Here is a 20322-nt window from a genome sequence, read left to right as displayed (position 1 = left end):
GCATTCACATTAACAGGCCCTTTGGTGGCAACAAGCTAATAGAAGGTAACAGTTCTTCATCCTAAACGCAACAATTTTCAAAACCAAACATGGATGCTTGGAGGCTCAGAGGTATTTGGCCTGGCAAATTAGTATTATGGTCTCTAAGACATGCTAGGTATGTCACAGATCTACTGCAAAACTGATTGTTCATTCACTTACATCATCAAAATGATGAGACGTGACAGATTTGTCTTTCCCACAAAAATGTTCTACAGGGAAGTTTTTGTCATTGTCAAAGTAATTCCTCATCCAGTCCATCTTTCACATGTTAGATGCTGCATAATGTGAGTAAAAAGTAAGAACCACTGCTTCTACAGTCCAATCTGGGAAGTTGTTGAGATTAAAGAACATACATTTCAATTCTTACCCCATCAGCGAAAGTGTGTTTGGTCAAAATCTTACATAGCCTGACATTTTTAGTGTATTTAACTGGGTTCCTTGCTTGCTGCTTGTTCAGGGAAAAAGCTGAATCTCAAAATCTTATTGACAGGCACAGATTTCTGAAATGTCAGTATGCATTCCTCTTATCTCCCTTTCTAACCCTCAGGGGAGATAGCAGTCAGATGTTTTGGCTGGCTGACTAAGAAGTGCAATGAACAATATTGACTAAAGCACAATATTGTGTAACAACATTGTATAAACTGTTTGTAGAAATCTGCACTTGTTTAACTTCTTTAAATTATAATTCAGTACTAGTTGGCCATCAAGGATGATAAATAGAAGAGAACTGTAATGACAGTAGGAAAGAGATTTAATGATCTTAGAAGTATGTAATAAGTTGCATAGAAATTGGCTGAGTCCTGACTTCAGGTGCAAACCCAATAGTAACTACTGTTTACATGAAATCAGTAATCTTGTATCCTCAGTACGATGTGGAAACAGGCCCTTCAGCCCAAATCGACGCTCCAAAGAGTAACCCACCAAGATCCATTTCCCTCTGACTGATGTACCTAGCACTATGATGAAGCGCTTTTGCCCGAAACATCGATTTTCCTTTTCTAGCAACACACTCTCAGCTCTGATCTCCAGGCCTCACTTTTGCCCACCTAGCACTATGGGCAATTTATCATGACCAGTTCACCTGACCTGCACATCTTTGGACTATGGGAGGAAACCGGAGCACCCAGAGGAAACCCACACAGACATGGGGAGAATGTGCAAACTCCACACAGACAGTCGCCCAAGGCTGGAATCGAACCTGGGACCCTGGTGCTGTGAGGCAGCAGTGCTAACCACTGAGCCACCATGGATGACAGTCGTGGTCAAAGAGGCAATGCAGTAATGGAGATGGCAAAACTGGACTGATTTGTCAGCATTTCGTATCAGTGTTTAGGCACCTGTGATGTTATTAATCTGCTATGCAACTGCACAATACTTGAGAGTAATTTATAAATCAGAACAGACAAGTATGTCTTGCTCAATTCAAGTATTCGGAATATATCCATTTTAGTGGTGTGTTCCATTCTGTTCCCTGATAGAAGGTGAGTGAGTGACCTGATTTGTGATTGCTGGTCTACAGGTTAATCCTCCTGGCTCACCCCCTGTCCTTTTAATATGGTTAATACTGGGTTACTTACCAAACAGGGAATGAGACAATTCTAACTACTCTACATTGTGAACGAGTAACAATGATTTAACCCTTTAATTCATTCTTTGTTTCTTTTATTTTGTTTGTCTCTTTGTTTACTTTGAGGTTGAAATTGTACAGTATATTATCAAACTGGGTGAGCATAATTCTTCCTTCAAGTAGCAATAAGGGAAGCTCATACACATTTGTTAAGGTATTTGTAATATCACAGGTGATTTCATTCCATTTGTGTCTCATCCCTTCTTTCTTGCCAGCTGCCAGCTTCCCCGTAAGCCCCCTGCATGCCTGTTCATTCTAGGGATCTCAGATACTTGGTACTGCATCATCCAGTCATGAAATCTATCTTGAGACTTTTTTTTTTGCTATCAGTTGTATTTTGAGAAGGGGAGGTATTTTTGCAATTCAGTTGTAGGAAAGATTCCCTGATATTTTTACATCCTCTGAAAATATTTGACAGAGTTTTGAAGCTGATGTATTTGGGGTTTTACTGGCTGATGTTATTTTATTTTGGTTCTCGCTGTGTGGTTATGTTAATTTTTCAGCAGTTCTCAGTGCGTAGTCAATAGGATGTTATGTCATGCAGAGCTATGACAGATTCAGCTGAGTTGGGATTGTTAAGCAATGCTCTCTGGAGCAGTTGGTTTAAGTGCACACTGATGACATGTTTGTGTAGTTGAGATTTGAGCTGGCTTACATTAATCCAAATGTTACACTAGAAATATCATTGAAAAAGATTGTGATCCCAACTTGCTTAGGCAGTGGCACAGCATTTAGGAATGGTGTAAGTAATTGCAGAGTCATTGTCAGTTCTTCAGTCCTAAAGTGATGCCATTAATGTTTTCAATCAGAGATACCGATATTACTATTTTAATTGTAAACGTGTTTATATAATGACAAAAGGTTGAGATTTAAACAGTTGCTAGATTCTAGTTGTGTAAAATTACAAATATAAAAAGGGGGCAGTATTTTCTCATGTTCTTAATTATAACTGCCTCCTGGACTACTATATTATAGTAGATATTAGCTTACAACTTAACAAAATTTTTATGTTCCAGAGTTATTTGATTTTTCTTAATAAGATCGGTGTAGCCATTTTAGTCTAACTGCATTCCAAGGATGATGATAAAGTAAATTATTAAGGAGCTTTGTAGCTTTAATGGATGATTGTGTTGGTTTTGGGTGTGGGACCACTCAGCTGAGTGTCTGCATCTGTCTTGTGTAAAGTGACATTTTCATCTCTATGTTGCTGTACTGATTAGACTTTTCCCCTTTGTCACAGGTTTCGGAACGATGTGACTATGTTTTAGTGAACGGCAAGGAGATGCGAGGCAAAGTGAATGCTATTGTCAATTTTACTTATGAGCATTTGAGTGCACCGCTGGAAATTACTGTTTGGGTGCCTCGTCTTCCCCTTCAGATTGAGGTCTCTGACACTGAACTCAGTCAAATCAAAGGATGGCGTGTCCCTATTGTCTCAGATAAAAGGTATGAATGATAAGAAAAAGTATAGCTGAAGCAATTAAGTATTTTTCTTTTTATTTTAGATGTAAAATAAAGGTTTTAAGCTAGCTCTTATTATAAGTGCTTAATGGATATTGTGCTCCTCCAATGGCACACCCCCCGCCCCCCACCCCCATCACCTCAGCATCTTGCTATGTTAATTCTGAAACTGTGCCACAGTATTCTAAACATACAGTTCCAAGGAATGTACACAACAGAGGCAGATAGGTCTGTCTAATGGACCCATGCCTGTGTTTCTACTCAACACAAGCCTCCACCCTCCTTATTTCATCTACCCTATGAATATACCGACTTTTCCTTTCTCCCTCATTTGATTCTGGCTTTTTCTATTCTCCTCAACTATGTTATGAGGTTGCAAGGTCCATTCCACCCACTCTAAGTCAGGAAATTACTGCTGAATTGCTTATTAGTTTTAATTGTTGTTGTGTCACCATAGTTTAGATTAAAGTGGTGCTGGAAAAGCACAGCAAGTCAGGCAGCATCCCAGGAGCAGGAAAATCGACATTTCGGACAAAAGCTCTTCATCAGGACCTTATGAAGGGCTTTTGCCCGAAATGTCGATTTTCCTGCTCCTCGGATGCTGCCTGACCTGCTGTGCTTTTCCAGCACCACTCTAATTTAGACTCTGATTTCCAGGACCTGCAGTCCTCACTTTTGCCTAGTTGTGTCACCATAGTCTTACCAGACCATAGGGGATGCTCTCTCATGAGAGAGAGAAATGACTGGTGGTGATTTTACCTGAGGGCCACGATGCCTCAGGCGAGGGAAGAGGTTGAGAAGGAAAGTCCTTCATAATAACCTCAAACCAGTGATGGGAATTGAACACATGCTGTTGGCATCATGCTGCTCTGTAAACCAACAATCCAGCAAACTGAACTAAACTGATTCCCTTAGTTTTAATAGTGACCTTCTATTGATGGCCCCTTGTAATAGATCCTATACAAGTGGAAAAAATAGATTATTCTCATCACTGGATGCTTAAGATTTTTAGTTACTTTTTGTTGATCCAATGTTTTTTTTTAAAAGTAATTAGAAGTTCTGTCAACACTCTTCTCCCCCACCCCAATGCCCCATCATCTGCGTAAATACTATCTTTTCTTTGTTGCTTCTCATTCTGAGGAAGGGTCACAGAACTCAAAACATTAACTCTTCACAGATGCTGCCAGATCTGCTGAGTTTCTCCAGCAATTGCTATTCCAGGTTTCCATCCACAGTTCTTTATTTTATATGAATGTATTCTGTATGGCTCATTTATGCGTTGTTTATTTGCATATTGTCAAGCACCTGAAAAATGTCTAAACCAAGAAGATATATAAAGTTATGTATCCAAATTAAGAAGCCAGGAGTAAACAGAAACTCCCATCTCATCCATATTTCCCTCATATCAGACACAATTGCCTGAGTAAGGCATCATATTTTAGAAAGAACCTTTATGCATATGATCACAGATATCAGTTGCATTGAATTAGATCATTGATCACTCAACCACTCAATGGCATGCACCAAGTTCAAACTAAAGTTATTGCACAGCTGTTTTGACCCTTGTTTTTCCTCAACGAAACAGGAATGTTTGGCAGATACTTTCCAGGGTGATCTTGTCCCTCTAATTATCTTTAATACTTATATATAGACTGGTGTCACTGAGGGAATAAATCGCTGTTCATTCATCATTGGGGTCAGATCATATAAAGTGTGGGAACAAAGTTGGAAGCAATTAGAATCAGCATGCAAATCCAGTTTACATTGTACATCTAAAATCTATAAAGCATTAAAATTTGACTTTCCATCGATGGAGGTTGGGATTGCAGGGCTGGTAGAAATATCTGAAATAATTATAATCTAGGTTCCTATGATGTTTGCCTAATGGAAATTGCCATGTAATGATATTTTAGTAGCATTATCACATCATTACATAGGTTAATTACCATTGATTTTGAAATATTAACTGTATTACCAAAATCTATTGTCAAAGTACAGTAAATTGCAAATCATTCTCTTTAGCACAATCCACTATACGAATAGCAACATGCTTAAAGGCAAGTTGAGTTAGTGTGTCTAGCAATACACTTCAGCTGCTAATGATCTGTCAAATTAAAGTGTTGTTTTGCCTTAAATATCCTGCATTCCTATAAAATTGTATCTAATGCAGCATTATGCCTCTGCTGTTTTGGTAGGATCATAGTTTATAAAGTAAGCAGGAGACAAGGCCTGTAGCTATAGTACTCCTACATAACTACAACTACAGTTTCTATTCCTGAGAGCTATCTCTTCTAGAGATTTATGGAGCTTCAATGACTATGTGTTGTGTCTGTTTACAGACTGCACAATGAGTGGAGAGATTATTTTGCTTATCATGTCCATTTTGTTCAGTTAGTGGGACTCAGGCTGCCCCATTGGCCTGATGAATCGGCCTCCTAAGCCAGGGATTGTGGGTTTGAGTCCCACCTTAGGTGAAAGTAATTTTTGGTTAGCACTGCTGCCTCACAGCGCCAGGGACCTGAGTTCAATTCCACCCTCAGGCAGAGTTTGTATGTTCTATCCATGTCTGCGTGGGTTCCTGGTAAGTGCCCTAGTTTCACACACTGTCTAAAGATGTGCAAGTTGAGTGGATTGGCCATAGTCAACTGTAGCTCTGATTCCAATTGGGCTTGTAAATTTCAGGCTCCTTCATAGCTTTCCACATTGGATTCTACTATTAATTAATAAAATAAAGCCCAAGCTGAGGAAATAAGAAACTATTTGAGCCTGAATGGTATCTGGATGCTCTTGGAAGCACGTCTGCTACTGGACTCTATCCACAACAGCATCTCACACTGGGAAGAACTGTGGTGGAAACCTGAGAGAGACCAAGTGGTAAGAACAACTGATCTCAGCGTGCTTGTGGAGAGCTGAGGAAAATCTTAGATCTCAATACAAACAAATGTTAGTCATGATGGGGTGAGTAAGGAAAGCTGCTCCAAAGCTCAGTCGAAAATATGATGTTTAAGAAGATTTTTTTGAGTGAGGAAGAAGTTTAGGAAGCTGATCTAAGGGATGAGAACAAAAGCAACTGAAAGCTGTGGCACCAGAGGAAGGGTAAAACAAGGGGAATGACAAGAGACCAAAATCAGAAGCCTGAAGGCCTTGGAAGAACTTAAAGAAAGTGAGAGGGACAGAGAAATGAAGCAAGGCCATGGAAGGGTTTAAAAATGAGGGGGAGAATTTTAAATCTGAGAGAACATTCAGGCCAGTGATAACAAGATTCACAAGCAGCAGTGATTTCAGGAATCGATGCAGGTCACAGCATTTGGCAGATACAGAAAGGAATAAGAGAGGCCCAATGAAGAAAATGAATCCAGAATTAATGTACATGGGGGTGAGAGTTTTTAATTGGGAGTCAGGGTGAGGTTGAGGCAATGATGTCATGGTGTTGGAAATGAAAACCCCTCAATGATTCAAATTGAAGGAAGAAGTCTTGTGAACGGGTGTGATCAGTTGCTGTCTTCTGGTTGTTGGCCTGCTTTCCTGACACCATCCTGACAGGAGCTGTTTTTCCTAAGGCAGAATAGGAGGGTGACCAGGTTCCTTGCTCACACGCCAATTAAAAGCTTGTTAAGGCCGACCATCAAAATTATTCAGTCAGCCTCTGGGTGTCGCCAGAGGCATAGAAGTGCAGTTTGGCTGCCTTGGGGAGTCCTCATGGTGGCACACTAGGGCGAGAGGAGACCAGTGCTCCAGACCGCCGTTCAGGCCCTGCCTGACTGCATGTCTGGTTTCACCCACAGGCAACATGTGGATAGACTCCCTGTCTGAAACCATGGCTCAGCTGCTTTGGAACATTTTTATTTTAATTCCTAAGCACTGGCAAGAGATTTCTGCCATTTTGGGCCATAGTCTTTCTTACTTTCCTGAGAAGGCAGCCTGCCCATCTTTACAAGGCTGGGGGAGCCTCCGCTTTGTCCTCCCACTTTGAGGACCTGCCTGCCATCTTTAATTGGACAGCAATCCCACATTCTGACAGGTTTGGGAAAACGTCACGTCATGGTGCTTGTTCCCAACTCATTATGTGCTTCAGACTCTCACTTGATGTTCATAGTGGCATCCTGAAACCTGCAGGAAATATCCTGTCCAAGAGCTTTGAAACTCAGTACCTGTACTGATCGCGATGCCATAAATTCATAGTGAATTCAAGCCAAAGATTTGGTTAAGGGGAGGGTTGGAGTCAGTGATGAGGGTGTGGAGTTTACAATGGAGCTGAAGACAAATAGTCAGGCACTCTTTGCATTGAGAAATAGAGTCATACAGCACGGAAATGGCCCAACTCGTCCATGCCGACCAAGTTTTCCAAACTAAACTAGTCCTATTTGACTGCATTTGAGCCCATAACCATCTAAACTTTTCCGAATAATGTACCTGTCCAAATGCCTTTTAAATGTTGTAACTGTACCTGCATCCAGCACTTTACTCAGCTTTTCTCATACTTTACAAAGTGTCATCAGATACCTCAGGTACCATGTGACACATTTCCTCCAATTTATTACAATATTCTGGAAAAAAAACATTGCAATCTGTTAGTAAATCAAATTACAGCTTTTATGTTTCATTAGTTTAGACAGTTTATACATAACATTTATGTCTCTGAAGCTCTTCAAAGGGTAGCAGTTATTTTTTGGTACATTATTTATACAAGCCCCTAATTAGTAATTACAAAGATGACTAAACACTAATTAGCTCGTACATTGCTATATATTCCAAGTTCGAACAAGCCGTTAATTACTTGTTACTGCACTGTTGGATGGAAGTCTGCTGAAGATGAAGAAGTGTGAGCTGTGAACAGTTTTACAACCCTGTTACCTTGTCGCCTATCTACACAGAGAGGTAAAACGACATTGTACCTTGAGATGATTTAATAGTGAAAGAACATGATAAGTGTGAAAAGAGAAATCTGCCCAGAAATCTGTTTGGCTGCAATCCTTTTGGTTTGAGTCCAAACCAGCAAAGAGGAAATAGGCTGCCAGTCAGATTGGATAGAATGCTGGCATTATCAACCCCTTCCTCGGTCTTCTTCCACAATAGTTGTATTGAGCAACAAGGGAACAGATTGCAAAGTTCCATTTCTTTTCCTTCACCTCACATTTCCACCCTCCCAAGATTGGTGAATGGATTATTAAGAAAGGGTGGGAGCGTGGAGTTATAGGGAGGGAGGGAAAGGTTGCTGACAGCACCCAAAGTTTGTGGAAAACTATTTCAGTGCACTGCTAAAGGAAGGTGTAAATTTAGACATTCCATTTACGCCTGACATTAGGCCACCTGTTGCCTGTATAAAAAGCACATTGTGTGCGATGTACACTTTGTTTTTACTGTGGAACTGTAGAACAAAACAATTCATTTTATAATAGTCCAGTTCGGAAGAAAGAATTAGCAGCCGAGTGAAAATTTCAGCTATTGTTTCAGGTTGTTCAGATTGCTGACTCCTCTACCAACTGACAGCAGATGTTTGCATTCCTTTACAAAGATCCATGGACCGAATTACGATGATAAAATTTGCCACTTACAATGAAAACAATTGGGCTGTTGTAATCAACTTTTATTTGAGTTGTAAATGTCTCCAGCCTTTGTCACATAAATAGAATTCACTGCTGAGCCTCGTCTCTAAACTACTGTTTTGGAACAGAGCTCGATTTAATCAGAAACCTTACGAGCTGCTTAGCAGTCTCATTGTGTTTGTTTAGTTCATGCCCAATTAAACTAAACTATTTGGCTCCCTCCTTCATTCACTCGATTAATGTTCCACTTGCTATAGCCCTGTACTGCACATACCAGAAATGTCAGGACTGTGCCGAGTTGGCTTATCTTCGCTGAATTGGCAATGGAGTGGGGTAGCACTGAGGAGACAGAAAAATCAGCTCAGCTCAATATTATTGATTAATGACCCTTGATTAAAAATATGCCTTTTTACTATGATATCCAACCAGGGTGGTGTCAGGACAAGACATGGTATTTCATAGTGGTGAGATGATAGCATTGATAATTAAAACTTGAGGTGAAATCCTACCACTGCAACTGGTAAATTTAGAATCAATTAATTAAATTAATCTGAATTTTTTAAAAATGCTTCAATCAAGAATAGTACCATCAAATTATCAGACTTTTGTGAAAACCCATCTGGTTCACTTCAGTACTTTTGGAATGAAACTTCTTACCTTGTTAGGTTTATTGTGATTTCAGACCTAGAGCTATGCGGTCGGCTCTTTACTGCCCTCTGAGGTGATCAAGCAGTTACTTACTTGTAGTCAAGAAGATAGATCATGACCAGACCCTGGATAAAGTTCCCCAAATTATTACAGTTCCAAATAGGAGACCCCAATTTGTTCAGCTCCTGGGTGATGAGAGATGGGCAGCCTTATCCTTCATTCACCTATTCCCTCCGTTAGCCATAACATTGATAAAGAATCTTATCCTTTGTCCCAGGCCAAATGAGTTCATGTTTCAAACAGAGCCAGGCTTTCTTAAATCAGCAAAAAAAATATTTTTATCAGTTACTGAACTTGAGATGAAATAGTAACATCTCAGACATGGTAGACCAGCAAATTCAATTTGAGGGAGCCATGATCTGGAGGTGCCGGTGTTGGACTGAAGTGGACAAAGTTAAAAATCACACAACACCAGGTTATAGTCCAACAGGTTTAATTGGAAGCACTAGCTTTCGGAGCGCTGTTCCTTTGTCAGGTAACTAGCAGTGCTGTGAAAGGTTGTACTTCCAAATAAACCTGTTGTGCTACAACCTGGTGTTGTGTTTTTTTTAATTTGAGGGAGAGCAACTCTGGTCTCAACCGGTGCCCTCAACTTAAATAAGGGTATTTATGAAGGTATGATAAAAGAGTTGTCTGAAGTAATCTGGGAAAAAAGACTTAGGGGATGTCACCAGCAGACATTTAAGCAAACATTTCATAACATGGCAACATTTATTGCAGTCATGAGGAAAGACTTTGTGAAAAGGCTGAACTACCTGTGGTTAACAATAACAGTCAAAGAGGGAATCCAATGGAAAAACTAAGGCATACAAAGTGGCAAAGAGTAGTAGGAGGACAGAGGAGTTGTTAGGAACCATCAGCAGATAATGGAAGAGTTGATAAAGAGGGAAATAAAGAGAATGTCCCCCAAATCTGTTTTCCCAGCTCACTTTAGACCATTTTTTTTTCATACCTCTATGCTTGCCCTTATTTAAATTGAGATCAAATTGCCCTCCCTCAAATTGAATTTGACATTCCAACGTGTCGGAGCAAATTAATGCAGCTGCTGGTATCTCTCCTGAAAACAAATGCTGGAGATCACTGCGGGTCAGACAGCATCCATGGAGAGTGTGCAAGCTAACATTTTGAGTCTAGATGACTCTTCATCAGAGCTGAAGTGAAGTGTGGAGGGGGCAGCATTTATGCAATAGTTGGTGGGTGGTGTGGGTGTAGAGTGCTGGGGGAGAAAAGATGTTGATATTTCCGATTATTAATCGGAATGTGAGATATCCTACCATGTGTGATTGATATGGCTTGAGGATCCTTAATGAGTAGTGATATAGGCTAGGGTAAGGGCTAGATTGTTTGTGATGTGGAATAACTTTGGTTTGGAATAAGGAATAGTAAGGCAAAGAGGTCACAGGTATTGAATTGGCTTTATTGTCACACGTACTCCTAGGAATACAGTGAAAAGTTTACAAGTCGCCATCTTAGGTACCTAGGTACGGATTCTTCAGTACAAATTCTTAGGGAAAAGAAATAAGCCCAGCATTTCAGAAATTCAAAAGTACAAAAGCACTGTACTAAATTAGAAAATAAAGAAATGAAAATTTCAAAATAACAGTGCTTCCACCATAATATAACAAGAAAAAATGTTTAAAAAACAAGAGAATTCAAGACAAAGTCCATTTCACAGCTCTGGACTCAAGAACCCTAGAACCTGACTCCCTCCCACCCACATTGGAATCCCAGCCAGACCCACTACGATGTTGAAGAAAACGCTGTATGGAGTCACAGGCTGAGTGAAGCTGCCACAGGTAGACTCAGACTGACGCAGACCAAAAAAGCTGTCGAAACTACCTAAAGGAATCCCAGGCCAAAGCAGGTGAACCATGCTGCTATCATGAAGGGAAACTAGGGCCATTGGAATCCCGGGCCCAAACCCACCTCGTCTTCAGCTGCTGCTGAGGCAGCCATGAGGCAGGTCAGACTCAGCTATAGGTTCCCAAAGAGTTGTCTCACTCCAAGATAAAGTATAAATAGAGAAACTAATCAATTAATCCTACCTCATGACAGATTACAAAATAACCTGTTCCTGGGTGCAATCTGCAATGTATTGCTCTAAGAAACAATCTCTGATGCACTGTACAAATTGTGTTCCATACCACCTTTAGCCATCTGGTTTTTCCATAGAACATACAAAGTAAAATCATCCTGAAAACTGTAGTGTCTTTCTTACACACTTACATTCTTTCTCAATTTATCCTACAGTGAGGCAACTATTTGGGGATCTTTAGATGACTCTCACTCTTGACTTCTTTATTTCCAAATAGACTGGTTCCACATCATGATCTATTCCACCTGAGTCACTACTCATTACTGCACTGATGGACTCCTTTATTAACAAAGCTACCCCACCTCCTATTCCTTTTCGTCTGTTATTCTGATGTGTCAAATAAATGAGGAGTCATGGTGGCTCCATGGTTAGCACTGCTGTCTCACAGAACCAGGGACCCAAGCTTGATTCTACCCTCAGGTGACTGTCTGTGTGGAGTTTGCACATTCTCCCCGTGTCTGCGTGGGTTCCCTCCAGGTACTCCAATTTCCTCCCACAGTCCAAAGACATTGCAGGCTAGGTGGGTTGGGCAAGCTAAATTTCCAATCATGTCCAAAGATGTGCAAGCTAGGTGGGTTAGCCATGGGAAGTGCAGGATTACAAGGATAGGGTAGGGTAGGGTGGGTCTGGGTGGGATGCTGTTCAGAGGGTCGGTGTGGACTCGATGGGTCAAATAGCCTGCTTCCACGCTGTAGGGATTCTATGACTCTTGAATATTGAAATGTAGCGACCTCTCTGCAACAGCTATATAGTCATAGATTTTTCTTTCTGATGGTGCTTTCAACGTATCTATCTTTTTTAACAATACATGAATTCAGACAAGGAAACTTAAGCTAAGAATTTCCTCTATTATTACTTTTGCTGCTTGTAATTTCCGTTGATCAGGGATTATTTTGGCAATAAACAAAAATGTAAGAAAAAAAAGATGACTTTAAGAAACAGTCTCAAACATTTTAATAAAAGTAACGGGCCAGAAATTTATGTCATGTGCTGCAGTTCACTTAATCATATTATATTTTACTGGACCCATAGGCTATAGACCTCAAAGTGAATGGCTGTAAGTGTGGTATGGCATTATCACTTTTCTATTGCCTATTAATTAAGTTCATTTGAAGTGGTGTTGAAGGTAGAGAGCAGAATAATTAAACATCACAGCCCCATAACGCTTCACATCTACAACAAGCTCCTGTGCATTTCTTTCAATATTTCCTTATATCAGCAAGCACGAAAAAACAATGGGGTGTAATTATTTTTGATGAATGAATACTTTATATCAAATAATTCAAGCACTCCTTTAAATTAAGATTAGAGTTGTAATGTTCCATCTCCAGTCTCAAATATTAGAACCAAGTCATTTTAAGATTTTAGAATTTTCTGGTTAAAGTCTGAAGGCAGTGTGCCTAACCACACCAGTGAAATCGTAGATCGAAGTATTTGTCTTAGGTATAAAACAGTGATAAGATACTTCATAGTTGTAATAAATATTGTTTACTTGATCCAAGTATTGTATCTTGTAAGTTTTCGCTCCCAAAATACTGTACTAAAATTATGCGATGAGTTGCTTGGGTCCGTTCAAAGATTTTTATGGATAACTGGTGTTTCTGAATAATAATTTCTGGACTGGGGAGATCACAATATACCATGTGGGTTGCTAAAACATATAAACATATTCAGCCTAGCCAAGAAAACCAGACAATTACAGATTATACATCCCCTAAGAGAATAATGAGTTAATATTATTTCTAAGAATGTTTTGGTGGAAACTCTTGACTTCTTGGATTACATTGATTTTCAAGGATAATTGCTGTCATAAAATTTAGTGACTTATACATATAATTAATGTCTCAGGTAATAAAAAATAACAGGTTGTATCTCTTTGCTATTACCAAACTTCGATATTTCACCTCTTTGGTGAGGCGTTGCATTGAGGTTTCAGATGTGACTCTTCAGGTGTCGCATTTCAACTGATAATTTATTGATCCTAACCTTAACTCTTATCTGTGTTTGCAATCTGCATGAGGTTTCTAGTTGTCATAAATTTTGTTTCAATACTTCACCGTTATGAAATATGTGGTCATATTTATGTGTCTGTGCCCTGCCCAATTATCCCACAGTGTGAAATGTTCTTGAAACTGCACATAGTTTTGACTAGTTTTATACCATCCCAAAGGAAATTGACACATCGCAAATGAAATTATGAAACAGAAACAAAAAGCCTGTTCTTGTGATGTCTTTACTTAACATCAGTGACTTTCTTCTGCAGTCATGAGCCAGTAGTTGTCAAACAACTGCCAAGTTATAAATACTTGGTTAACAATTTGACTCCAGTCTCCTTATCCTGTACCATGATAGCTATTAAAGATTTCATGAGGCTAATTGACTAAGTGCAATGAGATCCCCCTCATATCCCACCATCTTTACTTTACCTAACATTTAACCCTCAGTCTACATCACAAATAAAGCAGTGTCTGGCCAGTCGTATAGAACTTCGTTGTGCTATGCCCAAATTAATGTTTAGTTACATGCAGTCATCTTCCTCTAGCTCCAAGCTAGGCAAGCCATCTGGTTACTTCTCCCTCACAAACCTGTCTCTACATTTACCTCAATCTTCCTGTGGGATTCTATGAGGTGAATAATGATGTCTTCTTATGGCACAGGCCTGAACATTAATCTCCGTTGCTATCTTCACTCAGTGAGCTGCAGCCAACTTTGCCCATTCCTAAACTGGATTGCTGATTGTCTGTTCCTGTGAACAAAAACATGCACAGATAATAAATCCAGAGGACCCTCCCTAACTCCCACAGACTATCCCAAGGCAACATGGTCTACCTGGGACATTTTAAGCAGAGGTGAAAACTACCTTTTAACCTCAAAATGACCCTATTGATTCTCTGACTTAAATGAATTAATTGATGTTTTAATGGATATAATTGGCCTCTCTCCAAATTAACTAGTCCCACCAAGGAACTCCTTGGTTACAAATGTGCTTTTAGCTTCTTTCCATCTCAGACCTACATAAAAGAACTTGTTTTTATGAGTGCGATCCCTTTGCTTTATCATTATGTTTACACTTACTCTTTTTTATAATCCTGGCTTTATTAAGTAAACTCTCTAAATTGAAATTACCCTAGGTCTATCTGATTGACATTTCTTCAGGATTGGTTCCTGGTTTCACAGTCAGAGGCTTCCATTTATCTTGCATTTAATCCCCAAACTAAAGGTATAACACTAAACTTGAAAGTTCTAACTATAAAACACATGAACTATGGAATCGGATGTTTGCAACACTGAACCATTTCTGAGGGGTACTGATCATGAAGTGTGCATGTCAGAAAGCAGCCTGTCCTCCCCCTCACAGGATGCGGAGCATTGCATCAATTCTCCCCGAAACATCACGTCTTATTTATAATACAGTGCCATTCCTGGGAAGTACTTTTGAAGACTCATGAAATTCCATTGTCTGCTCTATTTCCAATTATGGAAAACATAATTAGAAACCCTCATTGTCTTTTTGTGCAGGATTGAGGGAATAAGTTGATTATGGTGTAAAGCATCACCAAGGATTTAATTGGTTTGAGAGTTCTTATAATAGCATAAAACACAGGAGCATTTAATATTGCCATTAACCAATGTGGGTCATTTATTAATAAAGGCTTTTGCCACATGCATTCTCTCAGCCAGTGTGATAGCTAGTTTGGTTCAATCGACCTACTAATAACTTTAAATATGACTCAATTGTTGTCTGGCTCTCAGCTTTAGAATTTGCATACAGTAAAATGAAAGATGTTGCAAGATCGTGATTTATCTGTCCGATTCAAAACTATCATAGTCTGAGACACTTTAGTGTGTGATGTTTCTCAGCAGTGGCAATCCCCTAATTACACAATTTAACTCCCATCGCGAAATGTATGTAGAAGGGCCACTAAGTGTTGTTACAAATCAGAGCGAGACAGGCCTGATCACCTAAAGTTGCTCAAGAATGTCAGCATGGACAGGCCTACACAATAAAGTGGAATTGTACTATGCAGCCCATTGAGATGTTGCACTGAGGTTTTCAGTATAGAGAGAAGGAGAACTGGAAATAAAAATAGGTCTTTTTGTATTTTTAGTCCGATATTTTGTAACATTGAGACTATGAGTTGGGGTTGAGGGAATGGAATACTTGAATAGATTTTTCAAGCAGCTGACTCGGGCATCAAGCATCAACTAACCTCTGTCCATGCTGTATAAATCTCTGATTCTAACTATGATTTTGAAGTAAAGAGACCTAAAATATCCAGCTGTAATTTCATTACCGAGTAAGCACTGAAAGAATAATAATAACATTTATAAGTGAATAATGATGCTGAGAGAAAGAATCACTAACAATAGAATAGGATTTTTTTCACTGATGCTTTCTGAGCACACAAAGATCAAATTAGAATTTGGAACTAGCGGGCCATTCAGCCTTTCAAGGTGCTCTCACATTCAATAAGATCAAATCCACATTGCCACCCACCCTTTCAATCCTTTGCTGAACAAGATATGCCACTACCTTATTAACACTCAAGGACTCTATTTCCACACCTTTCAAGAAAGAATTCCAAAGACTCATGACCCCCTAAGAAAAATAATTTTACCTAACCCCTGTTTGAAATGGGTGATGCCTGATGTTCAAGCAATGATCCCAACTCTAGATTCTCCCAGAAGAGGAAGTATCCTCTCCACTTCTACCCTGTCATGATCCTTCAGGATCTTTTATGTTTCAATAAAATTGACACTTACTCATCTAAATACCAAGGAATACAAGCTTAACCTGTCCTTCATTTCCTTCTAAGATAACCTCCCCACTCCCTGTATGAGCCAGTAAATCTTCTCAGAACCATCTCCAGTGCATTTAAACCTTTCATGAATAAAGTGAACAATATTGTCCACGAGACTGCAGATGCATTCTCACTAATGGGCTGTGTTACTGAAGCATGACCTTCCTACTTTTGATTTCAGTTCCTCTCACGGTAAACAATAACATTCTATTAAATTTCTGAGTTAAATTTGGTACCTACACACTAACATTTTGCTAAGTATTGCATGAAGGACCCCTAGCAAAACTGACATCAGCAGAAATCAGGGGGAAAACTCTGCACTGGTTGGAGTCATACCTGGTCAATAGGAAGATTGTTACGGTTGCTGGAGGTCAGTCACCTCAGCTTAAGGGCATCTCTGCAGGAGTTCCTCAGGGGTGTGTCATTAGATTACATTACAGTGTGGAAACAGGCCCTTCGGCCCAACAAGTCCACACCGACCCGCCGAAGCGCAACCCACCCATACCCCTACATTTACTCCTTACCTAACACTATGGGCAATTTAGCATGGCCAATTCACCTGACCTGCACATCTTTGGACTGCGGGAGGAAACCAGAGCACCCGGAGGAAACCCACGCAGACACGGGGAGAACGTGTAAACTCCACACAGTCAGTCGCCTGAGACGGGAATTCAACCTGGGTCTCTGGCGCTGTGAGGCAGCAGTGCTAACCACTGTGCCACCGTGCCGCCCATATTGCACTGTGCCACTGTGTCCTAGGTCCAAACATCCTCAACTGCTTCATCAATGACCTTCCCTCCATCATAAAGTCAGAAAAAGGGATGTTTGCTAATGATTGCACAAAGTCCGGCATCATTCATGACTCACATATTGTAGCAGTCCATGTCCAAATGCAGCAAGATCTGGACAATATCCAGCCTTGAGCTGACAAGTGGCAAGAAAAATTCACATGATACAAGTGCCTGACCATGTCCCCTTGATATTCAATGGCATTGTTAATGCTGCATCCCTGACTAGCAACTAGAAATTGATCTGGAGAAGCCATATGCATACTATGGCTATGAGATCAAGTCAGAGGCTAGGAATCCTTTGGTAAGTGACTCACCTCCTGACTCCCCAAAGCCTGTTCACCATCTACAAGGCACAGGTCAGGATTGTGATGAAATACTGAGGGGTCACTGGACTCAAAACATTAACTTTATTCTCTCTCCATAGGTGCTGCTAGACATACTGAATTTCTCCTGCCATTTCTGTTTTTGTTTCAGATTTCCAGCATCCACTGTTCTTTGTTTTATGTTGTTATTGTGTTGCAATTTTCTCCATTTGAGTATATTCAAGAAGCTAGACTCTAGGGTAAAACAACCTAATTCCACCAATCCACTACCTTCAAACTTCACTGCATTCTCCACTGATGCACGTTGTCATCAGTGTGTAGTAACTACAAGATGCACTGCAGCTCTCCAGCAACATCTTCCAAACCTGCAATCTCTGCCACCTTGAAAGACAAGGACAGCACATTGGATGGAATCACCCATACCTGCAAGTTCCCCTTCAAGCCACACGTCATCTTGACTTGGAACAAAAATAACAGGCAGAGACTGGAAAATTCATTGCCTAAGCCTTTCCATTACTTGACCTGAAATTAAATCTAACTTGCTTCCTTTTGAGCATTGTCACACAGTTAGTAATTTCCTACTATATTGGTGAGGTAGTGCAGATCAGGAAGGTGATTGGTGTAATATGTTGAATCATGTTAATACAGTGAGATGTATTTTTATGAAGTTGCAATGCATCTTGATGCTTGTTTCTGAGTAAAATAAAGAAGGTGTAGGTCTCAAGTATCTCATCTGGGGTTGTATGGTATCATTTCCCATTAATAATACTCCTCATCTTGACATGTCTAAGAAAAACCCTGTAAAAGGGCCTGTTTCCATAGATAAATAAGGAAAACAAATCAACCAGCAGAAACTGAAATTAACCATTTTTATTTATATATATCCCATACTGCTTTTACACCCTGTCCTTAAGCAGACCAAACAATCTTGTACTAAATCTGTACAATAAATTGCATTTTTTTAAATTTTCCCCAGTATCACTATGAATTCATTCCAAGATGGTTTTATTGATGATAATTCTGAAAAGACTTAAGACGAAATATTGTCCATTCTGGTTCAAAATATGCTGTGGTGTTTATGTGCATTGAATACTTTTGAGAGTGGCTAGATAGTGATTGATTAAGTAACTGCGTACCAAGTACATCACACATTTCCCGTGGCGTCGTTTAATCAGTTGCCAATGAAATATTTCACCAAGAATTCTGAGCTTTCTCATTGGTAAAGACAAGTGTTCAATGCTTGTGAGTGAATCATTGCAGCTACCAACTGTCCTGTAAGTACTACCTTTTGAATATGTACGTGGCTGTGTATTGGATGGCTGCAAGCCAGGAAAAATTATGTCAATGTCTTTTGGTAGGCCAACACGAGACAGTGATGATGAGGATGACGATGACAAAAAAGGGAGAGGATGTACTCTTCAGTACCAACGTGCTACAGTGAGGGTCCTTACGCAGTTTGTAGCAGAAACCTTGGACCCAGGTGGGCAGCTAGCCTACATGTTAGGCAATGACTGGCAGGTGGACATCACAGAGCTGGTAACCGACTTCCTGAAAATGGACAACCCACACATTGCCAAGCTGGAGAATGGAAGGATCCTGAGTGGGCAGGAACTTGGAATGGCCACAATTCAGGTATGTTCTGCCTCTCTGAGTAGATGTATTAACTATTCAGTATAACTGAGCCTTGGGCTGCTCCTGCCTGCCCTCTGGAGTATGCTGCTTCTAAAGCAGCTACAGTTTGTAACAGAGGAGCTTCTCTGAGAAAGATCAAGGTAATCTGTGGAATCTGCTGCTGAACAAGGCATTAATGTATTCTAAACATTGCCCTTTACGTTGTTGCATAGGCACGTGATTCCTGAGTGGTAACTGACAACTCCCAAAGAATAATAATTAGCTAGTCGCTGAATGATAGCACACCAATTGTAAAAAGGTCAGTTCGATTAGATTAACTGAGTAAATCTGTTGCTTTTTTTTAAGCAGTGCAATTTCATTTTCATTTGTATTAGCTAACGAGTTGTCGGAATGACTAAAAGGTTGTACAACATTCAGCTACGTTTTCACAGGTGAATTAACAGCAAATTAATTTACAGTTGCTATTTTTCTTTCAACTGTTTCAGCAGTTTTGTTCAATCATTTCTGTGCCTTGCTGCTGGGAATGTCTCCCAGAAGGCTATTGTCAATTGCCCAGGAAAGAAGGTGCCATCCACTGAGTGTGTTTGAATGGAAGAGGGTCCTGACAGATTGTTGCCTTCTCTAAGATGGAACATTTTCTTTCAATATGGTGTATAATATCTAGCAGCCCAGTCTTTAATTGTTTGAGTCAAAATCAATTAGTTTTCAAATTCCAACTGATCATTGATCAGTTGAGGTTTATTCATCTAAGTTTCGATTTATGCCAAAATGTTGAACTTAATGCCCACTGCCTCCTCCAACATTCTTGGTCTTGTGCTGCCAAAGAACTTTTACGGAGGCTGTTCAGGAACGGAGAACATGTTTAAGAAACAACTTTGTGTGGCATCATCTTGCTGCATGGCTGCAAGAGAGAGCAAGATCATGTGACATTATATCACTTCCTGTGATGATGTACACTGCCTTAGGGGGTCAGTTAGTTCAGTTGGTTGGACTGCTGATTTGTATTCCAAAGTGACTCCAACAGCATGGGTTCAATCCCCACACTGGCTGAAGTTACCCTGAAGGACTCTCTGTCTCAACCTCTCCCCTCAACTTGACGTGTCGTGATTCTCAAGTTATATCACCACCACTCGACTCCCTGTAATGAGGGAGCGGCCCTCTAGTCCAGTAGGACTATGGTGCCTTCACCATACCTTTATATTGTTTTATTAGAGTACAGCACTGTCAGATTTTACACCTATCGACACCTTCCATGAAGAACATTAACATAGATGGTTATCTGAGATAAAGCAGAA

General features: G+C 40.1%; 1 protein-coding gene across 3 annotated transcripts in view; it reads left to right on the top strand.

Annotated features, from left to right (window-relative positions):
- LOC122562703 (transmembrane protein 132D-like) overlaps positions 1-20322 on the top strand; it is a 1133444-nt gene that overhangs the window by 1063415 nt on the left and 49707 nt on the right. For all 3 annotated transcript variants that reach the window (XM_088000065.1, XM_043715795.2, XM_088000066.1), the window contains 2 exons: positions 2910-3115; positions 18754-19027. In XM_088000065.1, the coding sequence (XP_087856191.1) occupies positions 2910-3115; positions 18754-19027 (480 nt within the window). The remainder of the gene's footprint in view (positions 1-2909; positions 3116-18753; positions 19028-20322) is intronic.

The sequence above is a fragment of the Chiloscyllium plagiosum genome, unplaced genomic scaffold, assembly GCF_037043375.1.
Source record: "Chiloscyllium plagiosum isolate Xiang-an unplaced genomic scaffold, Cpla_swu_hap1 HiC_scaffold_24, whole genome shotgun sequence".
Lineage (NCBI taxonomy): Eukaryota > Metazoa > Chordata > Chondrichthyes > Orectolobiformes > Hemiscylliidae > Chiloscyllium > Chiloscyllium plagiosum.
This window is presented reverse-complemented; position numbering and strand designations above follow the sequence as displayed.